Source organism: Hemitrygon akajei, chromosome 15, assembly GCF_048418815.1.
Source record: "Hemitrygon akajei chromosome 15, sHemAka1.3, whole genome shotgun sequence".
Taxonomy (NCBI): domain Eukaryota; kingdom Metazoa; phylum Chordata; class Chondrichthyes; order Myliobatiformes; family Dasyatidae; genus Hemitrygon; species Hemitrygon akajei.
In genome coordinates this window covers 9,715,950-9,736,487 of record NC_133138.1, presented here as the reverse complement: position 1 = coordinate 9,736,487, position 20,538 = coordinate 9,715,950, and the positions used below count along the sequence as shown (strand labels likewise).

The 20,538-nt window shown below is 40.8% G+C and overlaps 1 protein-coding gene across 5 annotated transcripts in view; it reads right to left on the bottom strand.

The window, feature by feature from the left end:
* The window catches only part of LOC140739159 (follistatin-related protein 5-like), a 672,573-nt gene that overhangs the window by 548,948 nt on the left and 103,087 nt on the right, over positions 1-20,538 (bottom strand). For all 5 annotated transcript variants that reach the window (XM_073067157.1, XM_073067160.1, XM_073067156.1 and 2 more), the window contains exon 3: positions 6,195-6,222. In XM_073067157.1, coding sequence (XP_072923258.1) covers positions 6,195-6,222 — 28 coding nt within the window. The remainder of the gene's footprint in view (positions 1-6,194; positions 6,223-20,538) is intronic.

The window sequence follows — 20,538 nt, the reverse complement described above, 5'->3', positions numbered from 1 at the left end:
TGGTTCTTCAACAAGTTTATCCAGAGAGCAACGATCATTCACAACTAGTCACAAATGCTCCATACTTGTGTATGTGATGGCTTTGACTACTCTTTTATTGCCTGCTCTTCATACGGCACCGCCTCTGCTCATCGGACTGTCCTTTGTTGCTTCAAAATCCATCTGCTCTTATTTCTCTGCCTTCTTATCCACTCGGATTGACTTTTGTACACCCCTGCAAATCCAAGCTACTACTTAGGATTACGCTGTATTGTAACAAAGGGGAATTATCTATACAGTATGGTAACAGGACCTTCCGGCCTAAATACACCCATGACACCAATTAACCTTCCAACCTGTACATCTTTGGGATGTGGGAGGAAATCAGAGCACTTGGAGGAAACCCGCCTGGTCTCAGGGAGAGCATACAAACTCCCTACGTACAATGGCAGGGATTGAATCCAGGTCACTGGCATTGTAATAGTGTTATGTGAACCACCACGTTACTGTGCCACCGCCTCCATTCGGCAATATTGTATTGTTAATCAGAACCACGCAATCAGCTTTACGTTTTACATGATCATTTCTATTGCAATTGATTTCAAAACCAAATATTACATAAAATGTTCCGATGTAAACCTTGTTACGACGTGGTGTAACTGACAAAGGCAAATGAAAAGGTTTACTTTATCTCTGTCATGTTTTTAAACAGGTTTGAAGGTAATGTTCTTCTTTGAACCCTGACATGCTGGGGCTCTGCAAATGGCATACTATGACAGGCAAACAATATAAGATATAATTGAAGATAAGTGCTCTAGATATTCATCTTTTGGGTATTGAAGAAACTCAAGATGTTTATTCCAGAGATTAAATAGACTAAGTGCTACAAATTCCTTGAATTATTTATGGCCTTTGGAAAGATGAGCACCTTGGGATTTGGCATCCTCCACCTACGGAATACTTTGCTACTGTCAACAACTTTTGATGCATTCACATATTCCCCACAAACTGCAACATCTATTTGAGGAAGTTTGAAGTCACCCTCTTCCGAATATAAACCCAACCACCTAATTTGTATATCCGATAACAGAATTACTTAAGTTACTGATAGCTTATGGGGAAGAGATGTTGAACTTAGAGACAAATAATAAATCTTTTATCCTAATGCATTTCATTTAATAATATATTGTCAACTGTATAATTGTATTTGCTGCTTTAGCACTGAAATTAATTATTTTCTATTCCTCTTTTATAGGGCATTTCGTATTCAGTTGCTAGGTGACTGGGAAGCTCTGAAAAATGTGATATCTGACCCCTCTGAACCTCTTTTATGGCTTCACTTCAAGAGTAATTGTAATAAAAAGTCTCAAATTGATACAAGAAATCATGTGGGCTGGAAATCTCTAGGAGGCCTCGCAATAAAAATGTTTATGTGCCCGAAAGAGATTTCTACTGCATTTCCAACAAAATTATGATGGTAGAGAAGCCCCAGGAAATTGACCACCGTGGTTTAGTTAGAAAGTCAAGTTATTCCTTGGTGAAGCTGTACAATAGGTTTGAATAAACTTGGGAACTATGTAACTCTCAGTGGATTTTCATACAGCTGACAAGTCAAAAAAAGAAAAAAAAAACAAACGTGAGTGCATAATCCACCATCAGTACTTGATGTGACCTGCTCGTGGATAGATGCTAAACTCTGCCTTCAAAACTCTGTTCATTTAAAGCTCTACTGGAAATTCAGAAACTGAGCACAATGAATGTTGCACATTACACTAGAATCAAAATCAGGTTTATTATTATCGGCTGGTGTTGTGAAATTTGTTAGCATAGCAGCAGCAGTTCAATGCAATAAATGATAATATAGAAAAAAATAAACAAACAAGCAAATAAATACATTTCAGTATATATAATAGATCAAAAATGGTGCAAAAACAGAAATAATATACATTTTTAAAAAAAAAGTGAGGTAGCATTCTTGGGTTCGTTGTGCATTTAGGAATAGGATGGCAGAGGGGAAGAAGCTGTTCCTGAATCACTGAGTGTGTGCCTTCAGGCTTCTGTATCTCCTTCCTGATGGTAACAATAAGAAGAAGGCATGCCTAGGTGACGGGGGTCCTTAATAATGAACATCTACCTTAGAGAACCTGCAGATTCCACAGTGCAGTACCAGATTGAACCTATATCTGTGAGGGAGCAAACCTGGTAGCTGCATCAGTGTGCCATTCTAAATGAATGTGCGGAGTCTGCATGTTCTTGTTGCATGAATGTTCTTCTCCTCTATTATTAGGTAATACAAAATATGATCCTGATAGGATTATTAAACCAAAAGACCATAAGACATAGGAGCAGAATTAGGCCATTCAAGCCTGCTCTGTCATTCCATCATGGCTGATCCCAGATCCCACTCAATCCCATACACCTGCCTTCTTGCCATATACTACGATGCCCTGACCAATCAGGTAAATATCGACTTCCACTATAAATATATCCATAGACTTGGCCTCCACCATAGTCTGTGGCAGAGCATTCTACAGATTCACTATTCAATCACTAAAAAATTCCTCCTTACCCAAATTATTGTAGTTGGGCTGTGAACATTGCAACATGCTCTCCTCCATCCAGAAAAATAACTGCTTACCAACATTGCTTTCCAAACCTTAGCCAATTTTATATTGATACCAGTATTTAGCACATAAGCCAAACAAATTGCAAAGTGTGCTGTGTGCCTGTTGAAAATGTCTATACATATTAACCATACTGTGATAAACTATGTATACCTGTCTGGACACGCCCCTCTGCTGACTGCTCCTGTGGCTCCTCCCACAAACCCCTGTATAAAGGCGATTGGAGGCACTGCTCCCCCCTCAGTCTCCGAGATGCTGTGCTCCGTTTTGCTGCTAATACAAGCCTATCGTTCGCCTCCCGTCTCCGAGAGTTATTGATGGTGCATCACATACATTTCTCATCTATCTTTCCTGTTACTTTAAAGCAACCCAGTCAACCTAAATGTTTTAAATTCACAACATCAGCAGTTGCTTTGCTTTCTAATGAAACTGACGGAGTAAGATTAGGGCAGTAATGTGGGGATGTGAACCTGGGAAAGGACACATATATTTGTTCACTTGCCTTTTTGTCTTTCCATCAGATTTGGAAGAGTTTTCAGAGGCAGTGATAGTGGCATGTTTTGAGTGCCTTGAAATTCCTGCAGTGGTATTGATGTCTCAGAAGTACATAAAGGGACAGTGATTACTGTTGCCGACAAGATCAGGTGTTTTATGTCAGGTCTTGATCTTCACACATCTTCTTCCTCAATCAACCAAAGGCTATGGACGCATACTAAAGGAGATGGTGGATTTCATTATCATTGACTGCCTTTAGTAACAGGGCTGATATAACTCACATCTTCCAGGATTTTGCTGCGAACGAGGGCCATGTTGTAAAGCAAAAACAGACTGCATGGTACATTTTTTCTTGTGAAGTACGAGCAAAGCCTGTCCTCCCATACATGCACTGGTCACCTTCTCTAGAGAAGTATACTAATTCACTCTAAGCAGTTCATAAAAGGTTTACCAGACTAATATTGATGTGAAAGATTGGGGAGGATAGGCTTGTGTTTGTGGAGTTGAGGGGAACTTGTTTCAAACATATCCTGAGGGGTCATGACGGAGTGGATGCAGAGAGAATGCATCCTTTTCTGGGTTCAACTAAAACCACGGGTCACTGTTTAAGAAAAAAATGAGGCTGGCTATTTGCGATGGATTTCTTATGCCACACAGAGAATGGTGAATATTTGAAACATTCTTCTTCAAAAGCTAATCCTTTCGATACTTATAAGGCAATGGTGCATAGATACCTGACAAATCAGGGGATGAAGAATTACTATAGGTAAACAGAAAAATAGAATTGATGTCACAATTAGGTGAGCTAGAACCTTATTAAATAGTGAATTAAGTTCGAGAGCCCAGGTGGACTACTCTGAATCCTAATCTATATGTTTATTGAAAGCCATTAAAGAAGCTTTATTATCAGTCGCAATACAATAAGGTTAATTATAAGTTATGTGCCTCATCAATGTCTATTCAGTCTTCAACTGATTGATGAAGGAAACCGAACATGTCAAGTTGCAACTGTGGAGGGAGAAACAGGCTAGCAATTCAGCCTTTATTAGAAATGTGAACGGTTAACTCTGTTTCTCTCTCCATAAATGGAGCTCTTTTTTATTTTCCAGCAATCTAGCTTTCCATCAACTTCAGTGTTTTACTTTCAACACTAAAAGTGGTAGCAAGAATCAAGAATAGTGGCAACATTTGCACAGAGCAGCATGCCTTTGCTAACACAGGGGTGATTTATGGAGGCCTTCAGAAATGTGACCCTCATGAACAAGCAACATATGACAAGGTGGACCACTGCAGTCATTTCTCAGAAGCCAGATCTGACAAACCTGCAGCCTTGACTAATTCACATCATTTGGGCTGAAAAGTAGTTTTTTTGTGAGGAAGATTTAATTCATCAGAAGCAGGTACTGGTGAAATCAATGCAAGTGACATCACTATCAGAAACACATGGTCAGTCTCACACATGCCTCAAATGGCATCATTGACTCAACTCATACATAATGGTTGCTGGATCCTGAAAGTATTCATATTGTCAAACTATGCCCTCCAGTTTGAGAGCTGTGATGACTGATATGAAGGTCATGGATGACTAAAGGTTTTATTAGGCTAAGAGGAGTGGGTGAGGAGTGTTCTTCCTTCCAGATTGCATCTCTCACAATGACATTACTTTCCATGCACACTTTTGCCTTTCCAGCAAACCTGGTGAGAGCAAAAGAGTCATTTGCAGGTATAGATGGAAATCAATGCTTCTATGCCTAAATCTGTATAATAGGATAACATTCTTCCTTACCAACACACATCAACCCTCCCTCCTAACTTCCCCACCATTCAATCTCATTTGCCCGTGGTCACTTTGAAGCTCATTTCTTCTGAGTACATCCTCATTCCCTTCTTCCTGAACCCTCCTACCCTAATTCAATCCCCCTTCACTCAAGCTCTCCTGTCCTCTCTCACACTCCATTCTCTTCGCAGAATCAGAGTTATTTTTTATATCACCAGTATAGGCCGTGAAATTTGTTGTCTTTGGGGGAGCGGTGCCATGCAATACATAATAATCAAGAGAAAACCCATGAATTACAGTATATATATATAGCAGTTAAATTAAATAAGTAGTTTAGACAAAGAGTAGCGAGGTAATGCTCAATGATTCAACGTCCATTCAGAATCTGATGGCAGAGGGAAGGAGCTGTTCCTGAATCATTGAGTGTGTGCCTTCAGATTCCTGTATCTCCTTCCTGATGGTAGCAATGAGAACAAGGTGTGTCCTGGGTGATGGGGGTCCTTAATGATGGACGCCACCTTCTTGAGGCAGCACTCCTTGAAGATGTCCTGGAGGTGACAGAGGCTAGAGTCCATGATGGAGCTGACTGAGTTTACAACTCTCTGCAGCTTATTTTGATCCTGTGCAGTAGTCCAACACCTCCACACCATTCGGTGATGCAGCCAGTCAGAATGCTGTCTGTGTTACATCTGTAGAAATGTGCAAGTGTCTGTGGTGACATAGCAAATCTCCTCAAACTCCCAATAAAATATAGCCGCTGTCATGTTTTCTCTGTAGCTGCATCAATATGTTGGGCCCAGGTTAGATCCTCAGAAATATTGACATCAGGAAATTAAAGTTGCTCACTCGTTCCGCTACTGATCTGTCTATGGGGACTGGTGTTTGTTCCCTTGTCTTACCCTTTCTGAAGTCCACAATCAGTTCTTTGGTCTTACTGACATTGAGTGCCCATCTGATTGATCTTGTTTTCTCCAAGCAAGCAGAATGCTTCTTTCAACACAATACCAATAAGGAAACTCTCAAATAGGGTTAAATCCTAAGCCTTCAGTGACAGATAGGAACTGCATGAATGAATAACACGCTTTTGTAATTCTTTGAAGGAGTTGTGGAGTGCATCAGGAGGTAAACCAAGGAAAGAAATCTCCAACAGCAGATCACCTATGGCATTTCCACAGGTTGCTGAATTGAAAAAAAAGATGATGACAGATTCACGAGGCACCCAGCTGGAACACTTATTGTATCCTGCCCCCTACTGTGGTTCTCTGACTGAAATTCACTTAACATACATTTAAGTCTGATTCAAAATGATATTCACTTACCTCTTCTCTTCATTAAAGGTTCACTCCGCTGCAAGGAAAATAAAAAAAATTGTTTAAGTAATCAAAATAGCAGTTACTTACATGAACAGCATATTATTACATCCAATATCTTACAATTACAATTTAGTCAAAATGCGCAATTTTATTATCACTGCTCCAGAGGCGAGTGTTATTCTTTGACCCAAAAGCTTAGAACTGCAGATGCTTGAATTCTGAATTAAAAACAGAAATGCTTCAAATACTCAGCATATTGGACAATACCAGTGGAGAGTTATCTACCCGATACATTAACTCTGTCTCTAATTTTCACATATGCTGCCTGGCCTGTTCAATGTCTGAGCATTTTCTGTTTTTGTTATTATTGTTCTTTGCATCACTTGTTGTCTTCTAATCTGACAAATCAAACTGTACATTTCTACGATCTTCAAAACAGCTTGCATTAAGATACTATGGTTGAAATGGCTGAATACTGAAAGCCACCCTGATGCATTCCAAGTATTTATCTTCAATAGCTTGCTCCAGCTCAAGGGGGTTGGACTTAGATACCCATTGTTTCAATCAACTGCTCTTTAAAATAGTACAAACCCATTAACTTACCTTTGACAGAATTGATAACTAATTGGTAACAGAAGTAAAACAGGACAACCAATCATTAGGTAATACTAAGACTGCTGATACATTACAACTGACTACAGATGAAAGTGGTTTTGGATGAAATGGAGATGACTAGAAACGTTGACATCATTTTCCTGCAGGTAACGTACTGAGCATTTTGGAGTCATGGAGCACAGAAACAAGTCCTTTGGCCTATTATGTCCATGCCGGCTGTAAATAACAGATCTATACTAACCCCATCAACCTTCAGTTGGTCCATAGCCTGGTACTGTATATGCTTAAGCAATTCAAGTCTAGATGCTTCATAAATGTTGTGAAAGTACTCACCTTCACTACCTTCTTGGACAGTGCTTTTCAAATTGTCACCACGTTTATCAGATCCCCTCAAAACCTCTTATTCCTCACCTTAAATCTCACCCCCTAAGTTTCAGACACTTCCATAATGGAGGTACAGTTTCTTACCATCTATACAATCTATGCCTCCCATAATTTTGTTCCCCATACCTCCCCTGCTCTCCGGACAACAAGACCAGCCTATCCAGTCTCTCCTTATGACTGAAGCATTCAATCCCTGGCAACATACTGGTGAATCTCCTCGGCATTATCACTTTCCTCCGTTAACCTGGTGGCCAGAAATGCTTACAGTATTCCAGCTGTGGCTCAAACAATGTTTTATAAAATTGTAACATGATCTCTCTGCTTTTACCCTGACTAACAAACCTAAGCATCCTGCATGCCTTCATCATCATCCTTTCTATGTAAACTATAACATTCAGGGATCTTTAAACTTGTACACCAAAGTTCCTTTATTTCTCAATACCACCTAGGGCCGTACCATTCATGGTATATGTCTTACCTTTATATATATTACACCTCCTCCACAAATGTATCGGCTCACACTTATGTGGATTAAATTTCACCTGCCGTTCTCCCATCCAGTTTAACAGCTGATCAACATCATGCTGGAGCCAATGACTACCCTGCTCATCACCTATGCCACTAAATTTTGTATCATCTTCATTTTTATTGAACATTTTGTGATTTTTTTTGTTTAATCAGGTTAAATTATTGATAGTTTATGTGTCATTGTATCACCACTAAAATTACAGAAGCAAAGTGAAGGAAACTTGTACTTATGTGGAAACTTATATGGCACTGTTGTAAAGGCATTCTACAGCCATTGAAGGGCTTTAAGAGTGTTCTCATGGTTGTAAATGTGATACACTGCAGTAGCCAAATGTGTAGAGAAAGGTCTTAAGGACCGTGATGTGATGAAGTAATGGCTTGCTTATGCTATCAGCAGATCACCAACCACAGTCACCCAAAGATCAATCCAAACAACAGACGGCCCAGTCTTTGTCAGCAAAAGCTGACCAGTTGTTCCCTATTTGGTCTTCCTTGATGCACGGTAGAAAACAGCTACAACTAGCTTTAACATCCAACAAAGAGATGACCCTGGTTTGCTGTAAGGGTTTCTAAAACTTAACCTTCCTTGACTTACTCTGCTGGTTGCAGTACACACAGACCACTGGTTTGTTGCAATGCTTTTGTTCCACCAGTCTGAATAGATACACAGACATACCTACTGTACATTAAAAAAAAGACATTTCTCAGTTGAACGATGCTGTGTTGAGAAGCTGGGATGAACCGCTGTCCTGCCCGCTATGTGCTGCAGCACTAGGCGGACGGGTGCCAGAAGACTGGTATTACTCCAGGCTTCCTGCTGGCATTCCCGCAGCTCGCTCTGAAGAGATTGTCTGTGAGGTCAGGGCTGCAGCCCCACTGCCCAGGGTTGAGAAGCGAATCCAGGACCTGCACAGTGAGTGTAGTCTTCTGTTGATGCGGAACAGCATCTGCTCCCAGTCTTTCTCCTAACCTCCTATGGTATGAATGGAAGCTACTGTCTTCCCCCTCTGGCTGAGAGGCCGCATAGCTCTGAACAGCTGAAAGATATTTCTATGGTAATGAACTCGATGACCAGCAATCACTTGGTAGCAACTTGCTACCAAGGAAGGGGAGGGCAGTGGTTTGTACCAATTTCCAGAGAAAGCAAGGAATTGAGTACTATATCTCTCTCTATATGGGCCTTGTTGATCCATTTTAATGCAAATTCCATGAATGCTGTCATACCTAGGCAGGTATCTCAAATGTTGAGTACCATCATACATCTACAACGAAAGGTGGAGACTATTTGGCCCATCACATCCCTGTCAGTTCCCAGTGGAATAATCTCATCATTCCCATTCCCTCTCTTTCTGATATGCAGAAACACTTCATTTTATAGGCAGAGCATGGAACAGACCCTTCTGACCCAATGAGCCATGGTGCCCAGCAACCTACCTATTTAACAGTAGCCTAATCACAGGACAATTTACAACAACCAATTAACCTACTGACGGGTATGTCTTTGGACTATGGGAGGAAACGGCAGCACCCAGAGGAAACACACACATACGGAAAGAACAAACAGACTTTCTTCTGAGGATACCAGAATTGAACTCTGAACTCGGATGCCCCGAGCTGTAATATTGTCACTCTACACTACCATGGCGCCATTTAAAAGGCAATTAAAGATAAAATAAATAATTTAAAGAAAACAAGAGGAAAATCAATTTAATTAAACATAAATAATTAAACTGAACTGAAATCCACTAACACAAGAATGCGTATGTTTTCTTTTGCTTTCTTGTCCCCAGGCCTAGAATCTGACAGCTAATAACCCAGTTCAACAGCCTTCATACAAATCGTGACAATTCTGTTCAGTACGTTTGGGACTTCCATGTTTAATTCAGTGTGTGTAGAAGTTACAGACTTGCTACCACTTAAAAACAAGCAACTTGAAACCACTGGCAATTATAAACTAAATGCAGACCATTTCTTTTTAAGCAATGTTAGTTGAAAGATAATTTTGGGCCAACTCACCAAATGAATTAATCTGCCTTTCTCAAAGAGTAACTTGGACCTTTTATTTCCTCCACAGCACAGAAATACACATACTATACCTAATAAAGTGGCCAGTGAGTGTACGTTCATGATCTTCTGCTGCTGTAGCCCATCCACTTCAAGATTCGGTGTATTCTGCATTCAGAGAGGCTCTTCTGCACACCACTGTTGTAACACACGGTATATGAGTTACTATTTCCTTCCGGTCAGCTTGAACCAGTCTGGCCACTCTCATTAGCAAGGCATTTTTACCCACAGAACTACTGCTCACTGGATTTTTTTGTTTTTTTTTTACATCATTCTCTGAAAACTCAAAAGACAGCTGTGCATGAAAATCCCAGGAGATTAGCATATCCTGACAGGAGTTATATACAGGCCTCCAAACAGTAGCCAGATGTGAGATACAAATTATAATAGGAGACAGAAAAGGCATGTGTAAGGGCAATGTTACAACAGTCATGGGGGATTTCAATATGCTGGTAGATTGAAAAAACAGGTAGGTGCTGGATCCCAAGACAGAATTTAAAGAATGCATACAAGGTGGCTTTTTAGAGCAGATTGTGCTTGAGGCTAATAAGGGAAATCAATCCTGGATTTGGTGTTGTGTAATGAGCCAGATTTAATTAGGGAGCTTAAGGTAAAGGAACGCTTAGGAGCCAGTGATCATAATATGATAAAGTTCACCCTGTAATTTGAGACGGAGAAGCTAAAGTTAGATGCATCAGTGTTAAAGTGGAGTTTAGGAAGTTACAGAGGCATGAGAGAGGAGCTGGGCAAAGTTGATTGGTAGGGATCACAAGCACTAGGGTTCTGAAAGAAGTAGCAGTAGAGATGGTGGAGGCAATAGTAATGATCTTCCAAAAATCATGGTGCCAAAGTACTGGAAATTGCAAATGTCTCACCACTCTTTAAGAAAGGAGGAATGCAGTTGAAATGAAATTATAAACCAGTTAGCCTGACATCAGTGGTTGGGAATATGTTGGAGTCAATTGTTAAGGATGAGGTTATGGAGTACTCGGCAGTCACAGGGCAAGATAGAACAAAGTCAGCATGGGTTCCTTGAGAGCAAATCTTGCCTGACAAACTTGTTTGAATTCTTTGAGGAGATTACAAGTAAGATAGATAAAGGAGATGCAGTGGATGTTGTATATTTGGAATTTCAGAAGCCTTTGACAAGGTGCAACACATGAGGCTGTTTACCAAGTTAAGAGATCATGGTATTACAGAAAAGTTACTGACCTGGTTAGAGCATTAGTTGATGGGTAGGAGGCAGTGATTGGGAATAAAAGGATCCTTTTCTGGTTGGTTGCCAGTGATTAATGGTAGTCCACATGGGTCGGTGTTGGTACTGCTACTTTTTATGCAGTATATCAATGATTTAGATGATGGAATAGATGGCTTTGATGTCAAGTTTGGAGACAGTATGAAGATCGGTGGAAGGGCAGGTCATGTTGAGGAAAAAGGTTGGCTGCAGAAGGACTTAGATTAGGAAAATGGGCAAGAAGGAGGCAAATGGAATACAATGTTGGAAAATGCACTTTTGTAGTAGTAATAAATGTACAGAGGGTGGTGAATTTGTGGAATTTATTACCACAGGCAGCTGAGGAGGCTAGGTTGTTGGATGTATTTAAGGCAGAGCTTGATAGGTTCTTGGCTGGACATAGCATCAAAGGTTACGGGAAGAAGGCTAGGGAGTGGGGCTGAGGAGGGGAGAAACAAGGATTAGCCATGATTGGCAGAGCAGACTCAAAAGGCCAAATTCGATTTCTGCTGCTATGTCTTATGGTCTTATTTGTAATGATCTTTCAAGAATCGCAAGATTCTGGCATTGTTCTGGAGGTCCGGAAAATTGCAACTGTCACTCTACTCTTTAAGAAGGGAGGAGGCAGAAGGAAGGAAATTAGTTAGCCTGACTCCACTAGTTGGGAAGATGTTGGAGTCTGTTATTAATTTACTGTATTTATTTATTTATGCAATGTGGAGTAGGCCCTTCTGGCCCTTTGAGCCACACCCCTCAGCAACCCTGACAAACCCAATTATCTCTAACTTAATCACGGGACAATTTTTTTGAATTTTTTGAGGATGTGACTAAACACATTGATGAAGGTAGAGCAGTAGATGTAGTGTAATATGGATTTCAGCAAGGCATTTGATAAGGTACCCCATGCCAGGCTTTTTGAGAAAGTAAAGAGGCATGGGATCCAAGCGGACATTGCTTTGTGGATCCAGAACTGGCTTCCCACAGAAGGTAAAGAGTGGTTGTAGATGGGTCATACTCTGCATGCAGGTCGGTGACCAGTGGAGTGCCTCAGCGATCTGTTCTGGGACCCCTACTCTTCATGATTTTTATAAATGACCTGCATGAGGAAGTGGAGGGATGGGTTAGTAAACTGATGATACAAAGGTTGGGGGTGTGTGGATAGTGTGGAGGGCTGTCAGAGGTTATAATGTGACATTGATAGGATGCAAAACTGGGCTGAGAAGTGGCAGATAGAGTTCAACCCAGGTAAGTGTGAAGTTGTTCATTTTGGTAGGTCAAATATGATGGCAGAATATGGTATTGATGGTAAGACTCTTGGCAGTGTGGAGGATCAGAGGGATCTTGGGGTCTGAGTCCATAGGATACTCAAAGCTGCTGCACAGGTTGACACTGTGGTTAAGAAAGCATACGGTGTATTGGCCTTCATCAATCATGGAATTGAATTTAGGAGCCAAGAGGTAATGTTGCAGATATATAGGACCCTGGTCAGACCCCACTTGGGGTACTGTGCTCAGTTCTGGTCGCCTCACTACAGGAAGGATGTGGAAGCCATAGAAAGGGTGCAGAGGATATTTACAAGGATGTTGCCTGGATTGGGGAGCATGCCTTATGAAAACAGGTTGAGTGAACTCGGCCTTTTCTCCTTGGAGGAAAGGAGAATAAGAGATGCCCTGATAGAGGTGTATAAGATGTTGAGAGGCATTGATTGTGTGGACAGTCAGAGGCTTTTTCCCAGGGCTGAAATGTTTGCCACAAGAGGACACAGGTTTAAGGTGCTGGGGAGTAAGTACAGAGGAGATGCCAGGGGTAAGTTTTTTACTCAGAGAGTGGTGAATGCATGGAATGGGCTGCCAGCAATGGTTGTTGAGGTGGATACAATAGGGTCTTTTAAGAGACTTTTGGATAGGTACATGGAGATTAGCAAAATAGAGGGCTATAGGTAAGCCTAGTACTTTCTAAGGTAGGGACATGTTCGGCACAGCTTTGTGGGCCAAAGGGCCTGTATTTTGCCGTAGATTTTCTATGTTTCTATAACAATAATGGATTAACCTACCTACCTGGTACATCTTTAGACGGTGGGGAGAAGCTAGAGGACATGAAGAAAAACCCAGCTATCCCACGATGATGAACTATAGACTCTCCTTACATAATGGATTCAGAAATGATCTCTGAACTCCAGAACACTAACCACTATGCTATTGTGGTGCTCCAAAGATAAGATTTTGAGGTACTTGGAGGCAGATGACAAAATAGGTCAAAGTCAGCATGGTTTCCTTAAAGGCAATTCTTGCCTGAATAATCTGATGGAATTCTTTGAGGAAATAACTGGCAGGATGGACAAAGGAAATTAGGTGGATGTTTTTAGGTGGACTTTCAAAAGGCCTTTCACAAGATGCTGTACATGAGGCTGCTTAACAAAACAATAGTCCATGTTATTAGAGGGAAGATAACAGAATGAATAGAAGATTTTGGCACTGATTCTTTTTACATTATATGTCAAAACTTGGATGGCAGAACTGATGGCTTTGCGGCCAAGTTTGTGGACAACAGGAAAAAAGGTACAAGGGCAGGTAGGGTTGATAAAGCGTGGAGTTTGCAAAAGGCCTTACAGAAAATATGGAGAATTGGCAAAGAGGAATATAGTGTTGGGAAGTGTATGGTCATGTACTTCAGTAGAAGAAATAAAGATGTAGACTATTTTCTAAGCAGGAAGAAAATTCAAAAATTGAAGGTGCAAAAGGCCTTGGGAGTCCTCATGCAGGTTTCCCTAAAGGTAAACGCAGGTTGAGTCAGGGGTGAGGAAGGCAAATGCAATGATAGCATTCATTTTGAGAGGACTAGAATGCAAAAGCAAGGATGTAATGCTGAGGCTTCATAAGGCATTAGTCAGACCACACGTGGAGCATTGGAAAGGGTCCAGAGGAGTTTCACGATAATGATTCCAGAAATGAAAGGGTTAATGTACGAGGAACTTTTGATGGCCCTGGGCCTGTGTTCTCCGGAGTTTAGAATAATGAGGGAGATTTCATTAAAACCTTTCAAGTACTAAATGACATAGATAGAGTGGGTATGGAGAGGATGTTTCCTATAGTGGAGGAGACTAGGGCCTGAGAGCACAGCCTCAAAACATAGGGATGTCCATTTTGAACAAAGAGGAGGAGGTGAATCAGTTGAATTCATTGCTACAGATGGCTATGGAGGCCAAGTTAATAGGGATGTTTAAAGCAGAGGTTGATGATTCTTGTTTATTCAGGGCATCAAATGTTATAGGGAGAATGGGGTTGAGAGGGAATCGACCATTAAGGAGTTTGTACGTTCTCCCCGTGACTGCCTACGTTTCTTCCAATGGCTCTAGTCTTCCTCCCCACGGTCCAAAGATATACCCGTTGGTAGGTTAATTGGTCATTGTAAAACTGTCCTGTGATTAGGCTGGGGTTGCTGGGAGACAAAACTCGAAGGGCCTATTCTGCACTGTATCTCAATAAATAAGTAAACCAAGATGGGATGGTGGGATGGTGGGATTGACTCGGTTGGGCAAATGGCATAATGACTATGGTCTTATAGTTTCTGAAATACTCAACCACCTCTTCAGGCACCAACTGAACTGCTTGACCATGTCTACATGCTTTTATGCATTGACCTGCTGCCATATGATTGGCTGATTAGATATTTCCATTAATGAACAGGTGTACAGCTGTACGTAATAAAGTTGCCACGGAGGGTAGCCTTTCTAAATGTTGCAAAAGCATTTTATTTGAAATTGACAGTATTAATATATTGGATCTTATTCTTTAACTTTTGATCTAGTGGACTACATTATTCTTGTATTTTCCTCCATACACTGATTGGATCCAACTACTGATTGTTTTTCATCTGTCCAGTCATACCGAGAGAATCACATAGCATGTCTTCTCTTCCTGTTCTTGAATTTTCACCTCTGAAGTCCTTCAAAGATCCACCTCAACTTTTTCTTCTCTACAACCCTACTTGCCAGCATTATCTGAAAACACAGTACTGAGTTCCACATGTTTGTTTGGTATTACATCTCTCTTCCCTCAGATCTGACTCCTCATCTGACATCCAATACCAGACGAGCAGAAATTTCCTCCAGCTGAACATTGGCAAGACCAAGCTCAATGTTTCTAGTACCTGATGCAAAATGCATTACCTGGTCACTGTGAAAGGCTGAACCAGACAGGCTCTTCAACTCAGAAGTGTAATTATTATTTATCAGTTGCCTGATCAGGGGTTTTGAACTAGATCTTTGTAAAATTACCCATCTCCACCTCACTTGACCCTCTATTGAAATATTCATCCATGGATCATTGTGAGCAGTTTTCGGCCCCTCATCTAAGGAAAGATGTGCTGGCTTTGGAAAGGGTTCAGAAGAGTTTCAGGGGAATGGAAGGGTTAATGAATGAAGTGCATTTGATGGCTGTGGGCCCGCACTCTCTCGAGTTTAGAAGAACGAGGGAGAAATCAGATGCTTCTTTCTTCACCTAAAATTAGTCCTGTTCACTTTTCACCTCTGCTTGGTAACCAATACTGATTCTGGCAACACTTCTATTTTAAAATTCTTATTGCCCTCCTTCTAATGATCTGTCTAAATATTTAACTATGCAGTTCAGTTCAAAATCTTGTTTAGTAAGGTACATCTTAACCATATAACCATGTAACAATTACAGCACAGAAACAGGCCATCTCGGCTCTTCTAATCCGTGCCCAACGCTTACTCTCACCTAGTCCCATTGGTCCACACTCAGCCCATAACTCTCCATTCCTTTCCTGTCCATGTACCTATCCAATTTTACTTTAAATGACAATACCAAACCTGCCTCTACCACTTCTACTGGAAGCTCGTTCCACACAGCTACCACTCTCTGAGTAAAGAAATTCCCCCTCATGTTACCCTTAAACTTTTGCCCCCTAACTCTCAACTCATGTCCTCTTGTTTGAATCTCCCCTACTCTCAATCTTAAGTAATTTTCACCCTTTTTAAATGTAAAAGGAACTGTATGAAATAAGTTGCTCTATATGAAACAAAAGGACAGAGGAAGCCTTAACACCGTATCTAACAAATTACACATTTGTGTGGAGCTGCCTCAGTATTGTGTGAGTACTGTCAAGTTGTGTACTGAGTCATTGGAAAAGAACTTGAACACACACCCTCTTGACTCATGATGATCATGACACTAGAAACACATTGAAAGCAGCACTTGCCCAGTGATTTCAACAAACTATCACTTACACTACACCTCCTACATATCACTCAGGTCCATGAGATTACTTCTGTTAAACTAGACGAGCTCTGAGATTTATGCTTCACACATCTATGAATCAATTTATGAAAGCCTGATGTTCAAGGTGCCAGGACCTTCTCAAACCATACTCTAATTATGTGCTGACTCATAAACCCACTCGAGCAGGGTAGCTGAATTATGACAACAAAATCAACTGTTTCCACTCAGCACAATCAGCAATCAGCAGTTAAGAGGAACTAGATATCTTTCAGACAAGAGATTGCTTATATATAGTAATTCCTTCTGAGTGTGCCAAAAAGTAACTCAACAAAGTGGAAAATAAAATACATAGCGAATACTAGCTTGAAGCAAGGGTATTATCAGAGAGCGCTGATAAATACTTACCAGAGGTCAGATGGAAGTATTTGACTTTCTCTCCATGTCAGAATTTGCTAATAATAAACGGGATGGAATTTAATATTATACTGAGTTCAAGTCATCTCAAAAAGCAGAGCTGTTTTGCATGCCCGTCAGGACCTTGGATATCTTTAATTATGTTCAATAACTACTTTAAGTATGTCTATGCCATCTATTTGATACAGGCACAGCAGAAACTGCAGTAGGTGCTTGTATGTAATATTAAGGGGCTTAATTTTGGGACACCTCTGTTGTCATGGTCACAGTTACTAGGTAATTTCTTTTTGAAATGCCGCTGTCATAACAGAGAGATTGCAGTACATTACTGGTATCCTTATAGATGGCAGCATTCCTCACTAATTTTGGTGAATTGGTGTCAAAAGTTGAAGTATTTTAATATTTATTTTTCTAATTCATCTCATGATACTATTTACAGTAAGTCAGAGCCAATATATTTACATTTTGTCTGCTGTACAGGGGATGAGAAATGGAATGGAGCACAAATCTCTTCATTTGAAGAAACAGGGACAGAAGGCCATTCAGCCTCATTAAATGTTTCCAGTATTTACTCAGGTCATAGTAATCTGTACCAAAAAACAAATATCTGCTGCAGGAACTCAGTGGATCTGGAGTCATCTGTTGAGGGAAATGGACAGTTGTGTAGTAATCTACAGTTCAATTGCATTTCCCTGTCTAAAATCTACACTTCTGGAGACTTTTCACGAAACAAAAAAACAACTGATTTTACTTTTTAAATTATTATTGGTCATCAAGATTCATTGTCTTCTATTCCAATGTCATTTGCGAAAAAGAGGTGTGGTATGTGGCAACACACAAAATGCTGCAGGATCTCAGCAGACGAGGCAGCATTTATGGAAAAAAGTAAACAGTCGGTGTTTCGGGCTGCGACCCTACATTAGGCCGAAACGTCGATTGTTTACTCTTTTCCATAAATGCTGCCTGGCCTGCTAAGTTCCTCCGGCATTTTGCATGCATTAATTGGATTTCTAGTATCTGCAGATTTTCTCATCTTTGTGGTATGTAGCAAATAGACTTTGCTTTGGCATATATGTGGGAACAAGCAGAAGACTAATTATAGAGTGGTGACAGGAATGGCCGTTTGAAATGGCCTCTGATGATACTTGTACAGTTATATTTCAGGAGAAGTCCAGGAAATTTGCATTCTGTTTCTGAAGTTCATGAGGAGTTTGCTGATAGGGTGCAGCCAGAAAATTCCTAGCAAACCCTGTCACAAAGTTTGAATCATCTGTTGTGTAGCACCATACAAAATTTTAAGAAGAATTCAGAGCACAAAGCTTAAGAGCTTTTAAAAATAAAGTGACTTTGCGCGTGTAATAACGTAACATTAATCTATCCAAATGCAAAAGGGAGAAAAGCAAGGAAATATGGCAGAACTTGAATCAAGTAAAGACACCTCTGGTCAGAAAGTGACTGCATTTAATGACACTGGGTGAAAAAGGTACATTGGTATGAACGAGGGAAATGATGAGAGAACTGACTACCTGGATTTAGAGATTCAGTGTTCATTTACAGAGTGGCAAAGTGCCCAGACAGAAGATAAAATGTTGTTCTGTTAGATAACATTGGGCCTCACTGTCCACTGAGTGACAGTTTGGAATGGGAGAGGGATTGAGAATTAAAATGGCATGCAATAGCAAGCTCAGGATTACCCTGGCAAGCTGATAGCAGGCGCTCTGCCAAGCGATTATCCAATTTGTATTTGGTTTCTCAATTGCCAAGTTGAGAACACCAAATGTGGTAAACTAGGTTGGATGAAGTTCAAGTGAATCAGAGTCAAAGTCAAAGTTGAGTTTGTTGACATATGGACAAGTACGTATACAGTAGGTAAAGGTGTAAAGAAAAGTTTACTTGAAGCAGCATCACAGATGACAGACCATATACAAGCAACATTCACAAGAAAAACTATCTTTTTTTAGCAATAAATACTATTTGAATAAACAAAGTACATTTTAGTTCAACACAATAAAAGTGGTCATAGTAATTGCTCAACTCCAGTTGCACTGGTTAGTTCAGGAACCAAATAGCCACAGGGAATTAGCTTTTCATTAACCTGATGGCTTTTGTGTTTCCTGCTTAATGGTAGTTGCAAGAAGATGGCATGGTCTGGATCTTTGTTGATGAGTGTTACTTTTTTAAGACAGCACCTCCAGTGAGATATAAGGAACGGTGGAGACTGATGTGCCTGTGATGTGTTGAGCAAAGTCCACTAATCTCTGCAACTGACGTCCCTGTGCATTGGATTTGCTGTACCAGACCATGATGCAAGTAGTCAGCCGCCCCACTTGGAATGATTGGGGTGCCTGGATGATGGGAAGGCTACGGGTGAATGAACGGGTATTGCGTCTGCTCCAGTTGCGTGAGAGGGTGCCGTGGAAACAGAAGTAGTGGGTGGGGACTGAAGTGCAGGCTGGGAGGTGGGGGGGGGAATGTGTAAGTAATGAAGTTAGCAGCCCCTATGAAATGCAGAAAGGAAAAAGGAATATAACTGATGGTGGATTCGACTGGCGCTAGCAGAAATTGCAAAGGATAACATGTTGAATAAAAAGAACACATCTCATTTCTTTAAAACACTTTTGCCAATGATTGGTGTTCGTGTCCCTTTTCACCTGATGAGCCTCAACTCCAAATGCCTTTTTACCTTAAACTTCACTCCTCCCAAAACTTTGCTATAAAATTTCAAAACCTGCACTCTTGCGAGTAAGTTGTGGGCATGCTACATTGACTCTCAAAGCAAGGTAACTCTTGCAGGCTGCCCCCAACACAATTGTTGTGCTGTTTTGGTTATTGACGCAAAGTACACAACTTACTGTATGCACATGTGACAAATAAACTTTCTTCCCCCAGTTCTGAGGGTCATTGATTCAAAACACTGATTGGTTTGTCTTTCCAGAGATTCTGCTCGGCTGACTGAGTTCTTCCAGTATTTCCTTTTTCATTTCAAATTCCAGAATCTACAGAATACTTGTTCTCCAAGCTACAAGTAAAAATTGATTTGGGCTGGACAGCTAGCAAATGTCTGGAAAAACCTGCGGGCTTAGCATTTTTGTTGAATTCATAGAACTTTCCTCATCAGTTTTCAATAATATAGGAATATCTTAAAAATAGGTCAATGATAGGAAGTAGCGACTAGCATGCATGGTCCAGATCTGACTGTGGGGAATATTCATTTCACTTGTAGAACTTCTCAGATGGTTCTAAATGAAAGAGCTCAGAGAAGGGGAACTAAGCACTGGAATATCATAGAAGCTCCTTCGTTTCCACTCTTTCATAATAATTACGCTGCAAGTTTACGCGTATATTTTGAAAGTGTGTATGCCTGATTTACGCATTGATCTAAAAAATTTGTGCAGCTTCAGAAGATTATCCTGCATGAGCCTGATCAGCACACGCAGCTAGTGAGGCCAGTCAGCTTTGTAGGATCACCGATCAAGGAAGTATGAACAGGTACAGCTTATGTTGTTGTATTTGAGCTTCAGCCGAGGACAGAGTCAACAGCAGAAGCAGAAACCGCCTCACGAGAACAACAGCAGCAGGCAATGAAACAGGAGCCATTACTTGCTGCTCACGGGCTGCGACTCCACTTGAAAGGAGAGCTTGGCAGAGATATATAGTTTACAGGCTTCATGGGCAGGTAATTTTGAACACATCATCTACTGTTAGTCAGAGACAGCAGACCTCACAGTATAGCCTCAGCAAACAAATTGGTTCTTCAATGATTACCTGATTTTCATGCACACTTCATTTAAGAAGCATTTAGACAAGCACTTGAGTCAGCAGGGCATGAAAGGCTACAAACCTATGCGGGTAATGGGATAATATCAACAGG